The sequence below is a fragment of the Ammodytes marinus genome (assembly GCF_949987685.1).
Source record: "Ammodytes marinus genome assembly, chromosome: 3".
Lineage (NCBI taxonomy): Eukaryota > Metazoa > Chordata > Actinopteri > Uranoscopiformes > Ammodytidae > Ammodytes > Ammodytes marinus.
In genome coordinates this window covers 8,251,624-8,278,314 of record NC_137232.1, presented here as the reverse complement: position 1 = coordinate 8,278,314, position 26,691 = coordinate 8,251,624, and the positions used below count along the sequence as shown (strand labels likewise).

Genomic DNA, 26,691 nt, shown 5'->3' with positions numbered 1-26,691 from the left:
CATGTATGTCTGAAAGATAACTCTCAAAGCCATGCCAGCGTCTTGCTGAATTTGTCTGTTGGCTTTATATTTTTCGTACACAAAATATCAACTCAGGGTTGCAACAGGGGCGTTGCAGTAAAGTATCAACAAAGTGGCCACGAGCGGTTGTGGGTTCCATCTCTTACAGGCCTGTGTTCACTGTTCAGACAGGAGAAACATGGCACCCAGGAGGGACGAGTAATTGCTTAAAGGGTTAGTTCAGGATTTTGGACCTAGGGCCTGATTCCCAAGTTAGCCTGAGTGTTATTTATCATTGGAGACAGTTTTCAACACATTTCATTCAGTCCTTCGAGTTGCAGAGTTGGCTCGTGCTAGGCTAGCGCACGGGATTGGGGTCAAGCAGAGCTGCTACTAAAACAGTCTTACCCACTCCACAGTACACCCGAGGCTAATCAATTATAACGCTAGACTATCGATGTAAATGTCTGTGTTGATAGAATAATGTTAGAAATAAAAACAACCTCGCATTGCATGAATTGTCGCATTTTGAGGGACTACTTTCTCAGCAGAAGCGGAATTTTACTTTGCTATGTAACCGAATCACTACAGCAGAAAGTAAACAGAGCAGCATGGGACAGAAACTGAAACGAACGACTAGGCAACATGGTGCGTCAGTGTGCATCCAGGAATTGTACAAATAAACCCTGCAGATGGACACCACAAAGTTTCCACAAATGTCCAGTGCAAGATCCAGAAAGGACGCAACTGTGGCTTGTTGCTGCTGGCTTGGACATCAGTACACCGGCGGAAACTGTTCGCGAACGGTGTATTTGTAGCGATAATTTCAGACCGGACGACTTCGAGAAAATAACAATAAGAAATCCCTGAAAACGAATGCGGTGCCATATCCGTCTTTTCAGATGCACCAACAGGCACTGATGAACAGGTAATAACTTTTGGTAGGCTACTCTAGCTAATAGCTTGCCCCTTTCATAATGTTAGCCTACTGATAGATTGATGATGACATGCATTTTGGAGAGTGACAACGTTAGCTAATGGTATAGCTACAGGTACCTGGCTGGGCTAATTGCAAACTCCCGTTGTTCTGTCCCGGTCCTCTACTGCAGCTCCAGCGGGGGCTGTCCGTCTCTAAAGACGCTCTTTCTCTTTCTGCCCTTTGAGCATCCATCTCTCCCAGTTCTTCATCAGTGTATTCCGGCTCGTACAGGTACGGTTTGGCGGATACAACAAATTCCTCATAATCATCTTCAAAAGCAGACGCATCGCTAAGTCCTCCAAACGTGGCCATATCTTGTTTATTGAATAGGCTAATAAAATTCCTTCGTGCACTGTAGGCTACTCTGCGTCTGTAGCAATGACAGCGGCAGGTGAAATACCTAGATCCGGTAACCTAGGTATCAGTCCGCCGCTGCCGCATATAAACACTGCTGCTGAGACACACCGAGTCTCTCAAAATGCAATATGCAAGGTTGGTTTTATTTCTAAAATTATTCTATCAACACAGACATTTACATCTGTAGTCTAACGTTATAATTGATTAGCCTCGGGTGTACTGTGGAGTGGGTAAGACTGTTTTAGTAGCAGGCTAGGTTTGACCCCAATCCCGTGCGCTAGCCTAGCACGAGCCAACTCTGCAACTCGAAGGACTGAATGAAATGTGTTGAAAACTGTCTCCAATGATAAATAACACTCAGGCTAACTTGGGAATCAGGCCCTAGGTCCAAAATCCTGAACTAACCCTTTAAGTGATATTTGTAAGAACAGCCTGTATTCAGCAGGTCTTTTCAAGGCTGAGTATTAACCAGCTGAGAACCAAATGGTTCAAAGTTAAGGTTGACGAGACTCCAGCTTCTTCAGAAAGCAGATTGGCTCATAACATTGATTTGTTCTCTGCTTATTTCACATTATCTCTAAAAGAGCCACTTCATTCTTTTCTGCATTCTTTATGGGACCCTGAGCAGCCTCTGAATGCTTGGTGTGTATGGCGTAGTGTATGTGACAGATAACAGTATGACCATGAGTTCATCTGTACATAATGTCTGGCCAACATCTTGATCAATTTCACAGACAGTGGACCCCCTGCCGCGTGTATGTGTGTGTCCTGCTGTTTTCTGCTGGGAGACAGATCACTAATCCACTGCAGACAGCAGCAGGTGGGGTGTGTGTGTGTGTGTGTGTGTGTGTGTTTAGGGGTCCGTGTGTGTCAGCGTGTTCACTGTCATCATTTAGCCCCCTCCTTTGACCACTGTCTGGGGTTTTAGCAAGTTAACACCTGTTCCTGCCCTCATACTCATACACTTGTAACAAGATAAGCGCAGCAATTTCAGTTGCATTTGCATATAGAAGTGATCAAACCATGTGAATTCTTTTGATTCTAATAATAATATAATAATTCTGTACCAAATTTGAAGGAGCTTCACAGTATTTACTTTTATTATTATTCACTGTAATAAAACGCTTAATTTAAATATTTATTTAAGGCTGAACATGATACTATATGTTATTATGATCCTTTTTAAATATAAATGATCCAGTCCATTCATAACACCACAAATCTAAAAGGAAAGAGAAACAAGTTGATTGTACAGACATTAGAGGATGCCAATTTGTAAAGAAGAGAGTTATTAAGCATATAGGCAGGTGTATGTGCACACACACACACACACACACACACACACACACACACACACACACACACACACACACACACTTCACAGTCTTCAACTTGTTAAAACAAAGCTCCTATGTTCATTCATGCATGGTTTCATATGCAATGCCTTATGAGGGACTCTGTGTGTGTGTGTGTGTGTGTGTGTGTGTGTGTGTGTGTGTGTGTGTGTGTGTGTGTGTGTGTGTGTGTGAACCCCCTCTGGGCATGTCTTCTGGGAGCATGTGGGTGGTGGTGTGTTATTGCGGTGGGGAAGTGGGGGTGGAGGGGGCCATGATTGGTGTGGGTGGGTTAAGTGTGTGCGTGTGTGTGTGTGTGTGTGTGTGTGTGTGGGGCGTGGTACAGTAGCTTGGACCCTCCACCACCACCCGCCCCCACCTGCCCCCCCCACCAGCCCATATGGCAGTAGACAGCAGTAGTAATCATGGAAGTGGAGCAACAGGCCCTGAGCCTCAGTAATCCTCTGCCACACTCCGACACGTGCCACACTGATGCATATACCCACTCTACAGACACACACACACACACAGCAGCATGGTTATATTGAAGACACCATTTATGCACACACAAGATAGACACACCACATGCACAGCAGCACTCAAATGCAGACACTAATGAAAAGAAGAAAAAATAGAAATACAATGGTCATTATATTGTTTGTATTATGTAAATGTGCAAATGCCAGGTGGACTCAACAAACCCTGGATTAACTTGCATCATTAGGAACAATGTGTCAACCACACACACACACACACACACACACACGATCTTGTGACATGCAGCCACTGTTTGGCATGCACCATCTCTCACACTAGCCACCTCTCTAGCCACTGCATGAGTTTGTTTGAAACATTTGCATTATAATCTTTTCTGATGATGGAGCTATAGCGTGCATGTTCATTTAAACTCTGAGCAATGCAACACACAAGTGCAACATGCTGATGATAGGAAATCACAAAGGCTGCTTTTTGAATGACTTAAAGCACCTTGCACACACACAATAACCCATGCCCTAGCACACACACACACACACACACAAAAATAGAGCCACACACGCGCTCACTGTGACACGTACGCACACACAAAACCTTTTAACCGTGACGCACAAGGAGACTGGGCCACAATGGCTCTCTTATTGTTAATTGGCCGTTTTAATCCTGAGGAATGCGTCTTATTAGTACCCGCCGGTGGGTCAGGATCTTGCTCAACACTTTTCTTCACAATGGACAGGCTGTAACAGAGATGTGGGAGCAGGCACACACATACACACACACACACACACACACACACACACACACACACACACACACACACACACACACACACACCGTTGAGCACACGCTCACACTTGGGACAAAGGTGTGCACCTAAACATTCCTAGTGCACACAAAGAAACACACTCAAGCATCAGTGCATATATGTGCAGACAGCAGTGGCCTCGCTTACCCCCTGCTTTAACACACACACACACACACACACAGTGACCACACATACAGCAGTATACCCGCCTTCAACTGCAGTGTGGAGAAGTTGGTGATGAACAAAAGTTCAGACGCAGACAAAGTGATTTGAATATTTGAGAGGTGTTTGAGGAAGATAAAATCATCAGGAACACTTTCCACCACATTGCATCCTCACATTTAGCTGCATATGTTGTCTCCACAAGAAACAGGTTTGCATATCAGCATAATATCATAGCTAACTTGCTAGCTCGCTTACCAAAAGTAAAGCACATTGCATCCTGTATTCGAACATGATCACAACTGACTACATGCTACCCCACATGGCTTTGCATCACAGTTTCTACTTTGCCATTTCAGTATTTAAAGCAACATTAGCTAAAATAACAGTGTTTCTTCTTTAGACTCTTCAAAGGCCCAAAATGCTCCCGAGTACTCCCGAGTTACTTTGATGTCATTAAGGGAATCCAATGTAAACATTCCATTCAAATGAATTTGATTCTGAGATGGCTGCTGGATGTGTGACTGGGCTGTAATGTTTGTTTTGGGGTGATGCTGAGCTAGTGCATGCTACAGTGGATGTGCATGGATCACAGAGTCAGGTAGATAGCCAAGGGTCCACATCTATGTGCATTGTGTGTGTGTGTGTGTGTGTGTGTGTGTGTGTGTGTGTGTGTGTGTGTGTGTGTGTGTGTGTGTGTGTGTGTGTGTGTGTGTGTGTGTGTGTGTGTGTGTGTGTGTTATGTAGGAGGTCCAGGCTGGCTGCATCAATGCTGACACACTGCTGCTGGTAAATCCAGCTTAGTGTGTCTAAAACAGGACTACGAAATCTGCCACAGGGCCCCTAATGCTAGGGCCGCTGTCACCCTCAATCACTCACACACACCTAATCCCCACGCCGTGACCCGACACACACACACACACACACACACACACACACACACACACACACACACACACACACACACACACACACACACACACACACACACATACATACACACACAGACACACACAGAAACACACACATACGGCCTAGCTACCCGGTGCTCTGGGCCCATTCAGCTTGGCAGGCAGTCCCAGTACCAGGAGACACCAGCCACAGGGTCAACATTTCATATAGGGGGGAGGGAGAGAGGGAGAGAGGGGGTGATGGCAGAGAGGATGGAGAATGTGGGCTGGAGGGTTGAGTGTGTAGGAGATGGAGGAAGAGTTGAACAGGTGGAGGTATTGTGGGGAACAGAGGAGCAGAAATAGGGTTGGCTATGGGAGAGGAGATGGGGAGATGGAGGTTATGGACGTGTGGTGAGGGAAGAAAGTGAGGCATAAAGGCTGTTAAAACAGAAACACACTACATTAGATTGTTTCTGAAGGAATTTCAAAATCAGACAAAGAACATTTCAAGGCAAGAAAAAAAACATGTATTGAAGTTAGTTCCATTCAGTTGGCAGAACATGTGTCTGGTCAAATCTGTAAAAACCCAGCCGCTCAACATCAAGCACCAAACAGAGTTAGCGACTAGCTGGTGAACATAGAGGAGCCTTTAGCTACACATGTCAGAATCTATTCCTCAGGACTCTAGGTAGACACCAAAAAGAGAACTTAAAGAGAGAATGAATATGGACTCTGAATGAACGAAAATGTTGCTCTGTAACTGCTGAATCTGGAAAAAAGCTACACTGTGCTATCATAATTCACCTAATGAACTTAAATTACATAGTGTCAATGTTGTGTTGCAGGTTGTTCCTGCATCCCACCTATTAGCCAGAAACATCAGTTATGTACAGTACATCAAATGCTTTGAAATAACTCAACTTTATTAATAACTCAACTCAACTTTATTTATAAAGCCCTTTAAAACAACCACAGCTGAAACAAAGTGCTGTACATAATGCAGGTAAAACAATTTAAAAGCAAAACAACAATTTAAAATTCATAAAAAACCATTTAAACAAATAAAACTAATAAGCACAATGAATAAAATACACCATAGGACACTAAAACAAAATTAAGGTCTCATACTGGGTTGAAAGCCAAGGAGTAAAAATAAGTGTGACAGTTTGTGTGAGACTACAAAGTTGTCCTTCAGAAAAGCCAAAAGCAACTAAAGGTTATAATATTAAACTACTAGGAACTATTTTGTTCATCAAGAGATTTTTTACTTTTGCATCGGTCAAAAAGATCTCTGCACACCCGAGTGGATGACATGTGCGTCGGAGGAAGGTGCAACATTTGTATATATAATATATAGTATGTGTTGTGTTTTAAAATTCTCCTATGCCTAATGAAGGTCTGTTGACCAAAACGTTGCTTCATTTCTATTCAATTATTTCAGCGAGAAACGAGACAGTGTAAAAAGTTTTTTCCTATAGTTTTACGTGCGTATTTTAATATGAATTGTATGTTTATTTCATTCATGGATTATCTGGTAACCTGACCAATTTTACGATCTCAAAACACCCTCTTAACTTTTGATGTTCGACCTAACAATACATTTTTTACATACTGCATATTAACAATAGCTGTTATATTTAAATGTCCCTCTCTGCCATTTAAATGTGTTTGGGTGCAACTGAAGCAATTAAATGGAATCCGGCCATCATTCACGTTATTATTTAAAAATCTCAGAGAACTAATGAAAAAAAAACATGTACAATTTCATGAACTGAATGAAGAATCATGTGCTTGTATGGACAATATCTTCTTCATATATATTTCACACCATGGTGTACCGCTTGTCATGGCTTGCATAATGATAGCAGACTACTCTTTCCGGATCTATCTTCCATGTTTGTTTGTTTTTTGAAAGTGAACACGTGTTGACTCTGACAGTGGTTCTTTCTCTTTGTGCTCTCCCAGGTTATCGTGTGCATGCAGTGCCAGACATTAAGATGGAGAGACAAACGTGAGACCTGAAGCTTCAAGACAACAGTTAGAACTCCAAGCGTCCTTCACAATCTCTTTCCTGTATTCAAATTGGACTAATATATTGCTGTGTCCGTGGATGGACCTGAAAACATAAAAGCACATGTATTTGACTCACGTAATGTATCTGTAATTGGCTTTAATCTGCAGCGTAACACTCGACCCATCAGGACGACTGGTGGCATGGGGTTAATGCAGGCCAAGACATTTCGTACGCCAAGATTTGTACCTTAAAATACGGAATACATTTTTTGAAGAAAACATGACACTCTCCTATAAGGTGAAGTGGATGCAGAGAAGAATTAAGTTAAGAAGCCTATCACTATAACATAAGATCGTCTTTCACTAGTAGCTTTAAGGAGACTAGCAGCTCTAAGTGAGAACCACTAAGCCTAAATCTTCATTGTGTCTGCAAACAGACTTGCAGGTAAGTAAGAATGGGAATAGTATACTATCAATCTAAAATAGAGAATGCTGGTATAATATTGTTTTTTATTTGTAACAAAATATATTTTTGCTGTAAGCGCAATCATATTCTGTAAATCCAATGTTTTAATTCATAATGTAACTGTATGTACTGAATAAAATAAAAGCATACTCACATTGCTGTTGTTGTACATCGCCTGTGTTCATGTTAAACTGTGTGTGGCCTGAAAGCGCTTATACATTCAGATTGCAGGTAACATTCAGTAATTGAATAAGACAGTGATCCTTCAGAATGGTGGGTCACAGTGGTGGAAACTCAACGGACGGACACATGCACAGACACACACACACACACACACACACACACACACACACACACACACACAGGTCCACATAACACAGGATTGGCAGTCTGACCTACACACAATCCATCCCAAGAAGCGGAAGTGTAATAAAATAGGACTCCCTAAATAGAAAAGAACAGACAGAAACACTAAACTGTCATGACATCCTCAGAAGAAGTAGGCATAACATTGACATCTAGTGGATACATGAAGTAGCTTAAATGAATGACAGAGAATTGGAGAGAATGTACTAGATACGGACATGCCAAATGTTTTTCAGTATGATATTAATTATATTAAATAAAACATTTTAAAGTGACTGTCATGTTAGTTTAAAAAACACACTGGCCTTTGAGATACACCCTCACCTTCCATCCTAGGTGAGTATTTGTAATTTTTCCTTGTGTGAAAATCAGTGGCTGCAGTTCAAAAACATTGTCGACTCATCGCCAAATCCATAATAATAATAATTTTATATTTGGTTGTGGAGTCAGTGCTGTTCCAGTGAACTGACCTGCTGTCAAGTCAAGAACAAGGAGGCCAACCTTATTATTTACTATCTATGGGCCAACCTCAGTTAATGTTATCAACCCACACCTCACCAACCCCACCTGCTGTTCAACAAGGGGAATGCTGTTCAATCAGTATATTTGGTAGAAGTTGGAAAATAAACTTAAATTATAATTTTTTTATGAAAATAATCTATACAGCAATTCAACAGTTTGAGTTCAATCAATAAAAGAGTGTTAGTAGTCTTCTTTTCTATATGGATGTATTACGACAGCTGTTTTAAAGGGCTTCACAATGAATCTGGTGGATTGTTTTTATTGCAGCTTTACAAGTGTGGAGATGACAATGGGGTTGGTGTTAAAAACAGTATGCAGTAAACAGTATGGAATAAGCTGTATTGCGAATATACACATATTCTGTGTTTGAGGGTAGAACAAAACCAGTTGGCGTCATATGAATAAACTCCATCAAAAACACATATAGCAAATGATTGGGTTGGGAAGTGTTGCCTCTGTTATAAACATGCTAAATATGGTCACATGTTCATGATCAGAAATTTAAAGATTGTTTCTTAATGTATATTGAATAAAAAAAAACACTAGAAATGAGTTCTTCTCTTCAGGTGTGCATGACTAATTTCCCTGGAAACAGATTGTGTACTTAAGACTGCTGTTACCATTGTTGTTAAATTTAAGCTACACCGAGCACACTGAAAACCAAACACTATGATGAATGAACGGCCTGGAGTTTGTGACGGCACCTTTACTCCCGTTCGGCTATGGCAGCCAGGTGGTCTTCTACCTCTGCCTCTGACAGCATCCTACAGGAGGGAGAGAGGAGGTGAGGAGGGCAGGACAATAACCACAGCAAAGAGGAATACAATGAGTATAGAAATAGAAAGTAAATAAAAGTATGTGATTTGAGGCAGATGATAATACAGTTATAATAATTAAAAGAAAACTTCAAAGTAGCAAACAAAAATAAACAAGACAGAAAGGTAGAATGGAGATTTCTCAGTGTTTCAATCTTGTGAAAGTCAAAAGCCATCATAATTAATGTAAAGGTAGACCGAATAGTCGCTGTGCCGATTAATTAGGCACTTTGTAAATTCTTAACCTGAATATTTTCCATGTATTTCTTTTTCTTATTTTAATCCTTACAGACGGCTGGACAGAAATCCAAAAGTCCCGTATATTTCATAGAGCCAACACCAAGGTCAAGGGCAATAGATGATGGACATTCATTTTATTCAAATACTTATTTTGTCTTCACCTTGATAATAAATGTTCATTTAAGTGCAAGTTTGTTTACTATTTGTTATTATTCAATTGTGGTATTTTATCAAATGTTATAAAACATCTTTTTTTTAAACATGTTATCGGCATAATATATCGTCCATCAGCCGACCTGCGTCCTTAATATTTGTATTGGCATTTGCCAATGGAAATTCCATATTGGTCAGTTGACCACTAATCATCATCATCCTCATCATCAGAGTCAATGAATCAAACAACTCCTTGATAGAATCACAGAAAATATTCTGGTCCTCAGTAAATGTACAACAGCAAATTAATGTAGATACCTGAACTTAGGCGTTTCCTTGGTAACCACACCGATCTCCAGCTCACTGGCCTTGAAGTCCATGGACAGGACAGAGGACAGACATGTGATAGCCAACTGGAGACAAGGAAAGTATGGTGAGCGTGCTAATACATAAATACCTCTCCAAATGTACTTTTCAGTCAAGATAACACAAACAAATAGGCCTAGCAATGGATTCAGAGAAGTCATGGCATCTTTTTTATCATCTTCCCTGGACTATCCATAACAACTGTCTGTGTCTCTACCTGTACTGTCCTGTCATGGGTCAGCTCAGGCTTCTTCTTCAGTTTCTTCTCCAGGTAGGTGTTGGCCTCTGCCTGTTTGGAGCCCACTGCTGTGGCCCTGAAGCCGCAGTAGTAGCCTGCAGGGTCACATTTGAACAGGACGGGACCCTGCTGGGGATCCATAGCAGCCATGAGCATACCTGCAGAGGGCAGAAGAGCAGCATTGTAGCACTGGGTATTTTTTCATATGTGATTTTGTGATCACAAAAAGAATAAGTTTAGCTAAAGGAAAGAGTGAGTTGTTGATGAAGAGCAGTATGAACAAAGAAAAAACAAACAGCAAGAGGCAGAAATGAAGAACCCTAACCCTAACCCAGAAATGAAGACCCCCCTCCCTCCCCCCCCTCACTCACAGCAGCCTAGAGGCCTCATTTCTGCGTTCTGTGTGTAGACCTGGGAGATATCAGCCAACCGGCGACACAACACGTCCGCGTTGATGTCGTAACCAAACTTATATTTCCATTCTCCTGCTTCCGCCCTCGCCCGGTGGACCTGTGAACGACTGTCCCCTGCACAGGAGAGAACAGGGGGGACAGGGAAGCTTCATAACAATGTCAAATGAAAAGGATTGTTTAGACAGATTCAACTGCCTCATAAACAATAAATTACACTATTGTCCGCTAGTTGTTTATCATCCTTAAAATCAACAGAAGAGGCCAGGCATTCTGGTGTAAGACATGCCAAAAGTTGTGTGTGTTTGTGTGTGTGTGTGTGTGTGTGTGTGTGTGTGTGTGTGTGTGTGTGTGTGCACGTGCGTGCGTGCGCGTGTGTGTGTGTGAGAGTGTGTTCTGAATACTCACCACTTTGCCCAGTCATCACACAGCCAATGCGAGGGGTTAGTTTGAACATGTTGGTCACAGTGGATGAGTCCAGCAGCTTGTCCTGCAACCAGGACAACCAAAGAGAGTCAAAGCCAACTTACAAAACATAGCCTACAATATATCACAGTGTATGTGAAAATATCATATAATACTAAACAAACAACTTGGTAAACATTCAGTCATTACTGACAGTTACAGAAAAATTACTGTTGGTTGTAATGATATAATTCAGATGTCGCTTGGGCAACATTGAACTCAAATTCTTGGAGTTTTAAATAAACAATATGTGGCAATTTTGCTTTCCCTTTGCGTTTCATTATCAATTCCAAATGTTCAAGAATGTTTTTCTTCACATAGACCTGACATATACCCATAAAGACTCACAATAAAGGGATGAAGAAACGCCAAGTTCCTGGGGATTAAACTTGATGATTGAGATCAACAAAGGGATGGTCAGAATATACAGTAGCTCTGATTTTGTCACCCTTCTAATAAAAGCATGCCAGATTTACAGTGGCGTCTGGCTTGGTAATGTGAGTTCTTCATATTCAGTGACTTGTCTTATGACAGTGTCTTGTTTATTTTATTATGAAGTCAGCAAAAAGCTGGAGTCATGACTCCTTGGAGGCTTCACTGACTAGCTTGAACTCAGCTCATCATCACCAAGCGAATGTCTGTGAGTGTGTGTGTGTGTGTGTGTGTGTGTGTGTGTGTGTGTGTGTGTGTGTGTGTGTGTGTGTGTGTAATCTTACAGGTATTTTCTTCTGTGTGACAACCACAACACTGTCCGTCCCTCGGATCCCGACAGACGTCAGCCCGCTCTGGGAGACAGCTTTGAAGGCATACTCTGCATGGAAGCACATGTGGCACACAGACACAATGAAATCACAATAGAACGTGTTTACATTGAACAGCAAAAGAGGTAACATAGCCTATCCTCTTTGAGAATGGAAAAGCTCATGTGTGCTTCTTCCCTCACCAGCAGCATCACATGGAGAATATTTTGAGGAGGGTTGGGCTTTGGGCTACTTCACTGAAAATAATAAAGTTAACATAAAGTTACTTTAAAATGTTTGTTTCCATATCTAGAGTTGCATTTTGATTCATAAAAGTGGATTGTATTCCAAAATATCTTCAGGTTTAACAGGGTCATCGTATCTGCCCTATTTTCACTCATTTCTTTGAAACTTTCACTCCATTAAAATTAGGCCATAGGCTTTAGAAGGATAAATCTAAAAAAAAAAAAAAAAAAAAATGACTAAATAATAAGAGAGAAATCAGGGGTTGTAAATATCGATTCCAACTGCTTCCCAATTTACATTAAAAACAACCGGACAAGCTAAGTCCCTTGGCAACATGCTATTTTTGAAGTGTGTTTGTATTAATGCTTGTATTTGTAATATTGATTGGCAGTAGGCCTAAAGCTTCTCTAGTGAAGCAGCAGGAACAGCAATGTTCCATAAGTAAAACACCAGATACAACAACGTCTCTTACCGACTTGGTAGAGGCGGCCCTCCGGTGAAAATATGGTGATGTGTCGGTCAAAACCTGCGTTCGAACCGCGCGACATTTTTTCTCTCTTCTCGTGACCTCAGGTGAACTTCACGGCACTGGATGTGTCCTAAATATTCCCCAATAAACGACTATTCTATATTTTTTGACGTTTCAGTGAGTAGGTAACAGCATGCCTGTGCTTATGCTGCATATGATACGCAGGATAATGGAGCTACTTCCCTGAGAGATTGTTTTACTTTCTCTTTCAGTTATTGCTGTGTGGTGCAGTTGTGGCTCCATAACACCGTCCCCTCTCACTATTATTGGATGGCAGCAATAAGGAAGTCAAGTGACTCCGACAGTTCCGACTGCCCCCCCTTTGTCTTTCTCTCCTCTCTCACCTGTGCTCTGTGGTGGGTAGGCTACCATGACCCTGGAGGAGCCCTCCTGTAGAGATGAAGGTATTTTTAAGGGCTTGCTCAAAGATATATCGGGGGGAGGGTTAAACGGAGAGGAGCTGGGCATCGTAGTTGACGTCCCCCACCCTGCGTGCGTCTGCGGTCACTTGTCTACCAGCGGCCCCCGCGCGCACAGCCTAATGTCAGGCCGCAGGGTGGGCTTCTGTCTCAGCGACAAGAAGCGCAAGAGGATCAACCTGGATGCTTTTGCAGAGTTTTGCGCGTGAGTTGTTGCTTACCTTTTAACTTTTGCGCTGTCTCTATGGTAAAAGTGAATTCACCCATTTCTGGTTCTCACTGTGTGGCCCCTTGAAATAGATCATGCAATGGGGTCCCATGGAAGAATTATGTTGATATAATTGTATTTGAACGCAATGTAGGCCTAGATTATATATTTTAAGGAAAACTACCCCACAGCATTTTCATCGTCAGCCCTGTTTGACATCACCATTAGTAGCCTAGGCTGTATTCACATTTCAGTATTTTTCCTGCAGGGGCCATGGGGTGGAAGTGGTGGAGGTAAGTGTGTTTCTTCACTCATAGATTACAGGAAAACAATACAACCTTAAACATTCATAATGAAGGATTGAAGAAACAACAAGGGGATTTGCCATTTATTAGAGTTGTTACTCTTAACCCTGTGTGTGTGTGTGTGTGTGTGTGTGTGTGTGTGTGTGTGTGTGTGTGTGTGTGTGTGTGTGTGTGTGTGTGTGTGTGTGTGTTTCTTCAATGTGCTTATCTTTGCATGTTGCCCTGTGCACACAAAGATGGCTAAAATATCTGTCTTCATCAATCGTCATGCACAATTTTGCCACAACACCCACAACACACACACACACACACACACACACACACACACACACACACACACACATAGGCCTACTGTTATAATCTAGGTTTAAGTAGTAGTAATGGTTAAAGCTTGACAGTCTTTTGGGAACACTGTACGCACAGACACACACGTGTGTCGAGTGCAGATGTCCGCAACTTTAGGAGCCTAATCCCTGTCACAGCCACCTGCAGCCCCCTATACCTACACTCAGCTTGTATAGTGAAACACAATGGCTGCCTGATTTTGAGTGCTCAGACATGTGAATATCTGCACAGTAGCATGAGAAAATGTTATACCACAAGTATACCACATATCAACATTGGTTTATTGAGTGTATGTCATAATCAAGTATCAGCAGAAATAGTCAAATTACACAACAAACAAATGCAGGGAAGATAAATAATTATATTATTTATTACAATATAATGCATTATTATTATTGCCTGACCCTCTGGGTCCACAGTTCATAGAAACTAGCAGCCATATAAAGAAACTGCAGTGGTGTCATGATGCCTGAAGCTTGTCTGAAAAATCAAAAAACCCAGACCATATATTACAAGACAGATACATGGACTTAATATGTCACAGATATCTGCTGTCATGGCCTTTTTTTGTTGTTTGTTTGTGCCTAAATAGTTGTCATTTAAGTGTAAATGATGAATGTAAGTCATCAGCAAAGACACAGGTAGGCAAGACTCATTGGCAAAAAAAACTGGCACAGTAGTCGCCTACAAAAATGGAGCAGAGCTATGATCACAGTTATTAGTTACACTAGAGACATTCCTTTTATGAGGAGTCACAATATCTCTGATGAGGAAGGAAGATTTTATGGTTGATTAGAGTGAAAAAGTCCCTATAGTGCGGAAAATGTTTTGACTCTAAACAAGAGATGGTTTACTACTATAAAATTATTTTGGTGATAGTTGATGAAATTTCCAATCATAAGCGATTTGTGTGGATTAATTAGTAAGCCAGATCCACTACATAGTACGTACAGTAAATGTGTTTTTCCCTCTGTAAGGTGGACCTCACTCAGCCAATGGAGCCCCAGGGACCCTTTGACGTCATCGTTCACAAGCTGTCTGATGTCATCGTGGAGGCTGAGCACGACAGCCAGTCACAGCAGCTTCTTGCCAACTTCCAGGTAGGAAGGCTGCGTTGTCCGTCTTAAAGGTCACACGTTATGCTCATCTTCCCCTCTTTGCCCCATTTCAACTCTGGCTCTCTAAATCTGTCTAATAAAGTGATACATGCCAAAAAAAAAAAATCTTAATAAAAAAAATATTCACCCAGTCAAAACATTTGTGATTCCTTTTTTTATTTTATTTTCCCCTTCCTTATCATTGCAGAGCTATGTGTCATCTCATCCTGGTACAGTTCTTCTGGACCCCCTGCCTGCCATGACCCAGCTACTGGACCGCTTTGCCTCTTATCGCATCATGAGCCAGCTGCACCATTCACTCCAGGGTAAACTGCCGCTTCACATATTTCTAAGTTGACTGTGGCACGTAAATAATAACGCCTGCCTTTTTTAAATTATATTGTATGTTCTGTTCAACAGACTGGTGTATCAGCAGCCCCCCTTACCTAGAGATCCACAGTGCCAGTGACCTGTCATCCATTCAGCAGGCTGAGATGACCCATGGCCTGAGCTTTCCTCTCAGTCAGTACACTCACTAGCATTTCAGTAAAATTGTAGCCACAGTTTCTTTGAGTCTGTTAGTGAAGCCTAAAAACTTTATGTATACTTGAAGTGGTAGTAGGGTTATTTTGGGGTAGTTTTTGTGATCAGCTCTGTAAAAAGTTTCTCAGGTTATCACAGTCCCTTACTTCCGAATTCAGTTATCCTCCATTCCTTTTTGCTTCCTCATCAAGTATGACAGAACCCACACAAACTCCCTCTTTTTCTCTGTTCATCCCAGTTTGTAAAACCCGAGTGGCACACGGCTCACTTTCCCACGAGGTGAGTGATGCTCTCCTTAGAGCTGCATCCATTTTCTTTTCATTCATTCGCTATGGTTTCCATTCTGATCCTCTGATGTCCGTGCGTTGCAGATGTCTCTGATCTTCAGTGCAGGCAGTCTGGCTGACATCCGTCCTCCCTGTGTGCTCCAGAGCTTTGTCAACCACGGAGCCGTTCTTCACAAGGTGTTCGTGGTGGGAGACAGACACTACTGTGTGGAGAGGCCCTCACTAAAGAACTTCCCCTCCGGTCCCTGTGGTCAGTCCACACCAGACCAACAGACATTTAAGACGTTTCTGTTCCTTTACTATACTTACCTGGATTTCCTTTCCTTACTGCATTGTCCGTTCACGTCCTTTATTTTCCTGTCATGCTATGTCCTGCTGTGTCATGCTTCTTTCTGGTAAACCTTGTATGTATTTGCTCCCTCTGCTTCTTATACCTTTACCCACTGAATTTGTGATTTCTCTGCCTGCAGACAGGAAGACCATATTCTTTAATAGCCATCAGGTGTCCAAGCCGGAGTCAAGCTCCGCTCTCACAGCAGTAAGTAGTACAAGTTGCATCATGCATGTTAACAAAGTCACTAAAATAACAGTGTTGGGGAGTAGTGTATTCTGTTTACATGTACTATAACTAGTAGTTTTACTTCATTTTGCAGTAGCTTGCCAGTAGTTCAACTACATTCATAATTGGCGATTTGATCTTTTTGGAGAACTTTTTCTAAGTAGCTTTAGTTAACCAGACTAGATTTTTCCCTAGGGTAGCGTAGCTTTAGGTCAATTTCTATCAGTTTGAAATCATTTGAAGTTTACAAAGCTAAGCTTTCATAGTAGCTTCCCCAACACTGCTAACATAACACTATTACGCGTGTCATGTGCCATCGAATGTATCAAACAAATTATAAAGGGTGTAAGAAAATATGTTCCCTGTATTGTCAAAATGTATTTAGCAGAAGTCAGGAGGGAACCTATGGTGTGTAATATTACTGTATATATTACTGACTTCCACATTTTATCTTGTTTAGCATACTAACCTAATTTCTTATATATCTGCAGACTGCAACACTGACTTAATAAGCAGTGTCATAATTTAAGGTGCGCATAAAGTATGGCTTGAAAATAGTATCTCATAGTCATCAAGTAGGCGCCCCTCCCACCTGACTAGGCTGCTCTCTTCCTGCTGTCCAAGCTGGATGAGCAGATGCCATGCCTGCCTCCTCCCAGCTCAGAGGCCTTGGCTGCTCTGGTCAGAGAGCTCCGGGTTCAGCTGGGCATGGCCCTGTTCGGTGTGGACGTCATCCTCAACATACACAACAACACCCTCACCGTCATCGACATCAACATCTTCCCAGGTACTGTACCCGTTTAGACACACACACTCATACACACATTCTTGCACTTCTATCTTTCTGAGGACACCCGTTGACATAATGGATTCCCTAGCCTAGCCCCTAACCCCAACCTTAACCATCCGAACAAAATGCCTAACCCCAAACCTCACACTAATCCTAACCTAAACCACATTCGAATCTTAAAACCTAGTTTTAACCCTCCAACAGGCCTTTGTAGACGTGAGGAACAGGCACAATGTCCTCACTTTCCAAAAATGTCCTCAATCCGATCAAAAGCAGAAACTGGTCCTCACAAAGACGCCTGTACCAGTACACACACATTTATTCGTGACACGCTCTTCTCTCCTCCAGGCTACGAGGGAGTGCCCCAGTTCTTCTCCTCCCTGCTCAGCCTCATAGAGTCAGTGTTGGACAAACAGACCTCTGCCGGCCCCCGGGCTTCTGGCTCTCCTCAGTCACCACAGACCACAGGTGGCCCATCTGCTGCAGCTAGCGGCCCATAACCACGGACTGTACTGTGTTTCATCAGCCTCCCGGGACAGACACAGTCGTCCTGATGGGCTTTGTCACTGCTTAGTTGGGACCAAACTGTTTTTTAAAGGCATTAATTCAGTTGTAGGAAGCTACTTCTGAAAATCAATCACACTACAAATCTTGTGCTGCACAGGGATTCTGCTCTAATTTATAGTTTTGACAAACCGTATTGACGACACATGATGGTTGAATACACTTTCCGTTTATTGATTGACAGGTAGCATAGAAGGAGATACGGCAGGCACAAAATACAGCACTCAGATCGGCCAGTGACATTACATATGGTGTTTTTATTATCTCTATTTTTTTTTCAGCTAGCGAAATGTCTTCTATGCCCTTGTGTCACCCCCCTTCACTCCCCCCCCCAACAGACATTTCCTACGTATTTTCTTGCTGGTTTTGTCGGATACATTTTGCGGAAACATTTTTGCACTTCCTTAGAGAGAAAAACCACAGTACATTAATTTTCCCATTTTGTTCTCGACTGAACAAACACCTCATCTTTGGAATAGATAGAAACGAGCTTGTCAGTGTTGACTGATCGCGTGTTTTATTAGCACAATTACTACGTGTTTACACAAGTTGGACCGGCTGCCTCGCCAGTGTTTAAATACACATACATGTATTATAAATTCTTGGCTGTGTAGAAAAAGAGAGATTATACCTGCTATATGAGTACTATACTATGATGCACTTTGATAACATTATTAAAATACATTTAAATAATTCATTGTTTGGCTAATTATTGCATTCACATGTGCTGTAGTCTATACTGTGTTATTGCAAGTTAGTGGGGCCTCCAGTGGTAACCCTGTTTATCCTGCATGCTGTGCATTTCTACTCAGTGTCCTCTTGGGGGCGCTGTTGTCTCATAATTTCCTATGACCTTGGCTTATAGACCGTGATAGCTGATGTTTATACAAATGACATGAAAGCCATGGAAAAACTGCAATGCAACACTACTGAGCATTTATCATTCATGTTATTGTTACCAAAAGACAAGAAAATGGCTTTAGTGTCCCCCCCCTCTTCCGTCGACCCCTCCTTGGCTTGTTAAGATAAGAGTGCAAAGCTGGCTGAGAACCCGAGGTGACACTTTTAGACCTCCTAAGCTCTAAGTACATCACATCCTGTCACCAAAGTCCACACAACAAACGCGGAGAATTGCGACGCTAGTTAACTCCCTGTCTGTAGCTCTGGTACGTGTCACCCCGGTTCATCACAAACAGTCTGGTTTTAACAGTGCGTGAGCCAAATGAAACACAATCCCTGTTTCTACTTTATCCTCCAAGAAAAAAAAGAGGAATGCCTTACTCCAGTGTAGAAAAATCAGTAATGCATTTCGTTAACAGTCGGAACAGCTTACACATTGTCATCAATTAATGCACAAAATAGACATTATAGAACACATTACTTATAAGTAGCGAATCTGTTTTGTTTTTCCCGACAAAAGAACACAACCATCAAGGATGATACCCTCACAGAAATGAAGCACAGCTTGCAAGTATCCATGACTCAGATGTCAGGGATGATTGTGTTTGTGTGGTTGGCATTCTGCGTTCAAAGAAAATACCATTTTGAATAAAAAGGGCAGGACGTTTTGCATCCACAATAGTTTACAACTGGACAAAAATCACCTGTCTACCTTACAAACAGCATTTACAGGTAGTGAGACAGAGGACGAATGTGTCTCATTTCCCCCCACGAGACACGTCCAAAAGCAATCTAAAAGCAGAAGGGACTCAACAGTACAGTTTCTACTAATGTTTCTCTGGGATGCGGTGAGCATTTGAAGGCTGTTAAATGGGAAATGTGCGAGCTGAATGCGTGACTGTAAATGCAACAAAGGGTTTTGTCAGTCTGCTGTGTGTGTGTTTGTGTGTGTGTGTGTGTGTGTGTGTGTGTGTGTGTGTGTGTGTGTGTGTGTGTGTGTGTGTCTCATCCTCTGCGAAGCTCCCTCAGCTCTGCAGCGACTTTGCGCAACTCTGCTTCGATCTCCAGCAGCTCCTGTGGACGGAAACAATGAGAATATATGAGACAGTGATACACACGGTAATGCTTTAGCTTTCAGCCTGCAAATAACTGGGCATATTTTAAATGTTTCCTACATATTTGTTCTTCTATTTGTCAGTATTTGCATAGTACCATGCGTATATACTAAAACTGTAATTTGCGTGCTGTGATGAACTTTTCAAGGCGAGGCAATGCAGGCAAAAAAAACATTCTTTTTTCAAGCACTGGTACATTTTGAGTTTTTGGACGGCTTTGCCTCCATAACATCTTTTTTCTAATAATGATAATCTATAAGTAAAAAAATGTACCCTATTCACGTGCAATGTCTCGCCACACACACACACAGTATTTGCACCTCCTTACCTCTCCTTCGTCTTCCTCTGCGTCTCCCTCCTCATCGTCCTCCTCCTCTCCCCGCCCGTCCTCGTCCTCTCTCACATACTCATCCTCATCTTCCTCATCTCCACCCTCCTCCTCCTCCTCTTCCCCCTCCTCTTCCTCCTTGTCCCTCTCCCTCTCAAACTGCCGCGTGGCCTCATCACTCGCTTTCTCCATCACTCTCTTCTGCTGCGGCTCCTTCACCTCCGCCGCTGCCTCCTTCCTCACCTCCACTTCATCCCCTGTTTTCTCGACGGGCTCTTTCTCCTTCTTGTCCTCCTCGGCCTCTTTGGTATGTTTTTGCCCCACTCCTCCGTCCTCCTCCTCTTCCTTGACTCTCTTCATCTTCCTGACCAGCTCCTCCAGTTCCTCCTGTTTCTCCTTCCTCTCTCTCTCCAGCTCTGGCTTGCTCTTGCTCTCCTGCTGCTCCTTCAGCATGTCCTTCAGCTCCTTCTCCACCTTCTCCTTCTCCACCATCAGCTCCACCTGGTTCTTCCTGCGCTCCTCGCTCCGCTGCTGCTCAGAGTCCACCGCCGCCGCCTCCTCCCCGGCCTTCTCCTTGTCCACCTTTTCATTCTAAAATGCAGTTCAATAAAAAAAAAAGCTTTATTGGCATGATGACTATTCTATTGTAGAACATAGTATTGTCAAAGCATTACATATGTCACATATACTAACAAATGAGAGCAATCAGAACACCTCCCCCCCCCCCATATATATGCCTATTAACAACTGGCAAAGGGACTGCCATGAAAACTAGCAAGCTAACTCGGGTGCATTTAGATCTTTTTTTCTCTAAAGAAAACTCATCCGTAGAATGTTGCCTTGACTAAAAACTAGAGACACATCTGAATCAGGAAACTAGCCTTAATGCATGCACCTTTAGAGACTGAGAGATGTGCCATGAGGCATTGTTAACGATTATGCTCCTCCTCTTGGCATTTAAAGGTGAAGCCAGCAATTCTAGGGAATGCTTGTTGTCAAATCTCCTCATGATCTGCTACTTGTCCCTACTGTGTTTGCCCTGAAAATCCAGTGATTACATACATCCTCCTTGGCTCTGCAAACAGACATGTTGCTAGCTATGGTGGGCGCCCTCTGTATACATCCCCTTTGTTTACATACCAGTTGACCGAGCCTAGGATGTGTATTGACACCATATTTTTTTCAGCTCACTCACACACAGTAATGACAGGTGTCTTGGATCATGAGGAGATATCCACTGATTTGGACAAAAATTGATTTTGACATCAAGCGTTCTCCAGAATCGCTTAAGCCATACAATGAGCATACCTTTTCCTTGTCTTGCTCCGGCTCCGTGGTCTCTCCTCTGCGTGTCTCCCTCTCCTTCACGGCCTCGTAGCGTTTCTTCTTCAGCTCCTTCAGCAGCTCTTTCAGCTCCTGGTCGTTCTTCTCCTCCTTGCCCTTCTTGGTGATCTCCTCGGCCAGCAGCTCCTCCAGCTCCTTGGCTCGCTCCTCCTCGTTCTCCATGCTCCTCTCCTCCACCTGGGGCTGCTCCGTCATCTTCTTCTGCTTCTTGCTGTCCTCTTCCTCTGTCTTCTCTGCTGTCTTCTCTCCATTCTTCTCCTCCTCCTTTAACGCGAGGTCACTCAGGTCTTTCTCCGCCTCCTCGTCCCTCTGCTCAGCGTCACTCTCGTCGTCTGCCAGGTTGTACTGGTACCTCTCCCTCTCGTCCTCGCGCTCCCTCTCTTCCTCTGCAAACGGTCAGATTGAAACAGTCAACACATTGCCGTGCCATAAATTCCAGACAGCCCATCATTCTGACAGCTCAATTGTCGGCAATATTAAAAAAAAAAAAATGGTGAATAGTTAGTTTGAAGTTGCATATTCCACAGACATTCAATGGGATGTCAGAGTTTTAGGCAGTTCCCACCCAGCCAGTGCCATGCTGGGGCTGTGTTAAAATAGTCGATACGGCAATGTATCACGATGTATATATTCATGATATCTGTATAGTATCGTCAACTCCAAAAATCAATTCAAGTCAAGTTTTAAACGGGTTGTGAACTACAACCTCAGTTCCCATATACAGTATACTGGAATAGAGTAGGTCATACTGTAATATAAATAACAGTAAAGGGAATACTTTAACAGTATAAATAGTAACTACTGTACTTCTAAAATGAAGTACAGTAGTGTACTGCTGTGTATTTAACAGTAGTAGTGCAATACTGTACTTCGTTTTACAGTATACTAAAACTACTGTCAAACAAATTACAGTACCACTGTACTACTGTAATTTGTTTGACAGTAGTTTTACTGTGATAGGAAATACATCAACTACTGGATAATTGTTGCCAGTAAGTTACTGTTAATTTAACATTAAATCGTTTACAGTGTATGTCGCAATAGGGCTAGTGGCCTTTAAATTGCCTGCTTTTTAATTTGAATTAAAGTTTTTTGATTAAATAGTTTTGTCTGCTGAATTATCATTATAATGCAATGTGATGTATTAAGACTACCCGGATCGTACACAGCAACTATTTCAACAGTTTTTACATTATCAGTGAACATGTGGAATATACATAACAATATACTGTATAATACCCAGCCCTATATGCCACTGCTGTGTTTGAATGCATCAACACATGTGTGATTTGGTGGGGAAGACATTATTTAATCATAAATAAAATACATTTAGAATCATCTAGTTCAGAGAAAAATTTATCAAACACCAAATGAGTCTTCCTACGTTTCTTAGCAATGAAAAGTATGTGAGTTTGTACGTACCATCAACAGCCAGCCTCTGCAGCTCCCTGAGCAGGCCATGGTGTCTTTGAACTTCATCAAGTTCCTCTGCCAAAACAATGACGCACAATACTTTAGAACGATAGCACAGCAACACACCAAAAAAAAAAAGTACAGAGTTCAAAAAAGATACAGCCGTGTAGATACACGCAACTAAACACCAAATAACATGATCTGACTATTGATGAACAGATAATCAGAGATGTCACCTGCTAGCTGGGGGCCACACGCGTGGTGTGACCCGTCTTCGTTCAGCGTCTCCTGAATAATACATTCAACCTACAGGGAATATAGCCAGCCACACACACACACACACACACACACACACACACATAAATGATTACAGGTGAAGTATGAAAAAATAAATGTATATCTATAGTATTCTGATCGATAGAGAAAATACAAAAGGACGTGTTGTGTCTGACCTTTGCATTGGTAAGGGGTGAGGTTACCGGCCGGCTTCCCACTGTGGCACAAACCAAAGGAAGTGGGGAAGATGCATAGACATTAGGGAGAGAGCATATCAATATGTTGAGCATTTATTATACAGCAAGAACTGCACCCATTTCTATCACAGAGGAGCACAGATGAACGACTTTGTTTACTGAGCGCTGCTTGGCGTGGGTGAAGCGGTGCTCTCATTAAGGTAAGCACAGTTACCTTGGCAGAGCGACATAGCAAAGAAGCTTAACCCTCCCTCTCCCTCTTTCCCCAGGATGCAGATATATTCCCAAAGGCTTTGGCTCACAGGTAGGTTCCCACCAGGGCTAAATCCGTCACCAATCCCCACATGCCAGCCATTCATTAAAGGCACACTGACTGAACAGTGCCATCCGGGCCTTTTCCCATGGAGATACATTGAAGCTAACAAGGACCTAAAGGTCAGTTTAGATCACAATCCGGGTTAGGCTTGTGGCCCATGACATTGTATTGTTACTGTATTGGCTGAGGCAAGATCTGGTGCTGCTCAACTACTACACCGTTATGTAGTCGTGAATCAAAATGTCAGACCATGATATTTTGGTCAATTTAAAGAGATCTTTCTGTTTTATGATTTCCCACTATCAAACAAAACTTAAATGTGACTTAAATACAAAGAGGAAGGAGCACTTTAAAGTGTTTGCTGTTCATTATAATAAATTCAGTGTAGGCTATTCTAATGCAATCAACAAGTAACCATTGACTTGAAGCTGTTTGCGTTAGACTGGTGGTTAACTCTTCTTGTTGTCTATGAAACACTTGGATCCCATAATGACTCAGACCATGATTAAGACATGATGATACAGACTGAAACACAACGGCTGCGTTCCAATACCCATTCTTTCTGCCATTTAGTATGGTAGAAAACAGATTAAGGATGTCCCATTTCTTGTGTTCGATTTAGTATGCTTAAATATACCCGGATGTCTACTAGATCCGTCCGAGATTTTTAGTGTTGAAAACAGCATCCTATTTGGCCAAATCTGACCCACAATCCAGTGCGCACCGGAAGTGACGTTGACGGAGGATACGTATAACAACAACTGGGGATGCGACGGATATAAAAGCAAGAAGCAAGATCAAGGCGTAATGTTATGATGAAATAAATAAGTAAAAGTAAGCATACTGCATCCTAAATAGATTATTTTTATGGTCAGATTTAGTATGTAGAATAGAAAAAAGAAAGGGTATGAGATTCGGAACGCAGGGAAATGTCAAAATCTGGCTCACTTCCCTCCCATCCCTGACATGCCACATGTGGCGGAGCACGTTTTATCCAATCTCTGTGGTCTGTGTCACAGCCAGATCAGTGCAGATCAGGATCAATAGGACTAATTGATACCTTGACCGAAGATGAACCCCTCTCTGCAAACACGTGAGCTGCCTACAGTTTGGCCCTGTTATGCTCTGCATGCACTGTGTGTGTGTGTGTGTGTGTGTGTGTGTGTGTGTGTGTGTGTGTGTGTGTGTGTGTGTGTGTGTGTGTGTGTGTGTTTGTGTGTGTGTGTGTGTGTCTAAGCTGGGACACCCTGGCCACATAATTAACACTGTGACCTGGCTCTGGTTTTATTGGCTTGTCCTGCCTGGGTGGCTGCCTGGGTCAACCACATTACATTAATACATTCAGAAATGAAAAGCATTTGTACAGGTCAAGTTGCTTGTTTGTTGTTGAACACCAAGTACTACCTCCGCATCAGAAGGTTGTCTACACTCAAAACTAGAGCCACATCCGAATCAGGAAAATAGCCAAAGTCATGCACCTATAGAGGCTGAGAGATGTGCTTTATTTTTTTTGGTCCAAATCAGTCGATATTTCCTCACGATCTGCTACTGCACATAGGATACTGTGTGTACACTGAGAATACAATCCAGTGTTTAAACACAGTCTAGGCACTGTAAACTGGCATGTTGCTACTAACAGTGGGTCCCCTTTGATTACACACTTTTTACCAGTTAACAGAGCCTAGGCAGACACACACGCGCACACACACAAGCACACACAGTAGCCTACTCCAGAATCTCTGACTCCACCTTTAATTGACATTGCTGCAGTTACATTTAGTAGGCCACATCAGATTGGATAATTAGGCCTACCAAGAGTAAGTGTCTGGTTCTTCGGTGACATGGCTACTTTTAAATCTCGATAGTCATAGCTTTAGTTACCTTGGTGGAATATGTGACATGTAGGCTATTGCCTGCGCCTAACTAGAGAACTTACCCCCAATCAAATGATGTTGCAGGTTATATCGTTGTATAACCCCTGCAGATCCTATTTTCACACATATCTTTGGGAGACATACTTCCCTATACCCAGCAGCAGACGATACTCATTTAAACAGTTTGACATGTTTTCACAGCAGCACGTGCGCTGACGTCCTGCTCACCTGTGCGGGGCTTTAATTACCCCGCATTAAGTCTACAGTATGTCGCTCAGGCGGAGGACTGTTTGGACTCACTAATGAAAAATAATACGCTCATGTTTTCTAAGCTCAATCCCAGCCGGTAACAGCAATGTCAGACCAGCAGACAAGAAACAAGAAAGGTGGGCGCATAACACAATTATTATGTAACAACGCTCCTGTTCAGCCTATTAGTGTAGCCTCAATCCCCGAGGCATTCATCATCAAGATTGCCTTGGCTACACATTCGGTCTGAGCCATAAAGTACTAATTTAACGCAATCACTTTCGTCTTTTTAAATCACATAAGGCTGACCGCATGGCGGTAGAGTGTGAAAGATGAGGCTTGTCTCCGGCGATATGCCTGCTGCTGAGAGAGCCATCACTTGCATATTGAACAGTTTGTCGTAGCCTACTGAGCGCCTAACACTCACACACACATAGAACGCACTTTACGAATGTGCCGAATGCTTACCTCCGACGGCAGCCAAGAGAAAAACCGTGGTTATGAAAATGCCCATAGGATCTGAAAAGTGAGGCTCCAGTCCTGCAGGAGATAACCTTGAAAATAAAGGGATGGATCCTCTTCACACACACACACACACCCGCCGAGCGAGGTGGAGCCGAGCCGCGGTGTGTGTGTATATCCGATGTCAGGTGACAGAGAGCAGCTGAAAGCTCGGACCCTGTTAAGGTGCCAGAGATGTCAGGTGGCTGCCCTTTACTAACACACATACAATGAAAAACTTCTCTATCATTTCACGCTATTAAAAAATACTATGAAAATAGAATTTGATTAACAGCTTTATTTTATGTGCAAGGTAACAAGGCAAACATAATCAGCTTCCCCTAGCAGCCAGTGAATGACTTATATCATTTATTGATACTTTGTAACAGTGGGATATAAAAACACATTAAAAGGCCAGTATGTCACTTATTGGACCCATCTCATCTGCAGGCATCCCTCAAGGTCAC

General features: G+C 42.5%; 2 protein-coding genes across 3 annotated transcripts; one reads left to right on the top strand and one right to left on the bottom strand.

The window, feature by feature from the left end:
* Nucleotides 1–8,635: 8,635 nt before the first annotated feature.
* Nucleotides 8,636–12,807, bottom strand: LOC307270614 (proteasome subunit alpha type-6-like). The gene is made up of 7 exons (XM_080053501.1): nucleotides 12,538–12,807; nucleotides 11,796–11,890; nucleotides 11,023–11,104; nucleotides 10,576–10,731; nucleotides 10,184–10,362; nucleotides 9,919–10,013; nucleotides 8,636–9,156 (listed from the first exon to the last, which is right to left on the bottom strand). Exons 1-7 carry the CDS (start codon nucleotides 12,611–12,613, stop codon nucleotides 9,099–9,101), a joined length of 741 nt encoding a protein of 246 aa, XP_079909627.1. The 5' UTR covers nucleotides 12,614–12,807; the 3' UTR covers nucleotides 8,636–9,098.
* A 157-nt stretch (nucleotides 12,808–12,964) lies between these two features.
* Nucleotides 12,965–18,362, top strand: LOC307271326 (inositol-tetrakisphosphate 1-kinase-like; the record flags this gene model as incomplete). 2 transcript variants are annotated; one of them, XM_080053744.1, is made up of 10 exons in its annotated part: nucleotides 12,965–13,218; nucleotides 13,490–13,514; nucleotides 14,849–14,971; nucleotides 15,177–15,294; nucleotides 15,389–15,490; nucleotides 15,750–15,790; nucleotides 15,883–16,048; nucleotides 16,269–16,336; nucleotides 16,982–17,144; nucleotides 17,496–18,362. In XM_080053744.1, 10 exons carry the CDS (start codon nucleotides 12,965–12,967, stop codon nucleotides 17,645–17,647), a joined length of 1,212 nt encoding a protein of 403 aa, XP_079909870.1. In that variant the 3' UTR covers nucleotides 17,648–18,362. The 2 variants fall into 2 exon arrangements, with proteins under 2 accessions (XP_079909870.1, XP_079909869.1); XM_080053743.1 differs by having other exon boundaries at nucleotides 16,958–17,144.
* Between the last annotated feature and the right edge of the window lie 8,329 nt (nucleotides 18,363–26,691).

Excerpts from the sequence above, each read along its gene's own strand:
- LOC307270614 (XM_080053501.1), bottom strand. The coding sequence starts at position 12,613 with ATGTCGCGCGGTTCGAACGCAGGTTTTGACCGACACATCACCATATTT. Across the intron at positions 11,105-11,795 it reads TCACACAGAAGAAAATACCT|GACAAGCTGCTGGACTCATC; the intron begins GTAAGATTACAC and ends TCCTGGTTGCAG. Across the intron at positions 9,157-9,918 it reads AAGGAAACGCCTAAGTTCAG|GATGCTGTCAGAGGCAGAGG; the intron begins GTATCTACATTA and ends TCCCTCCTGTAG.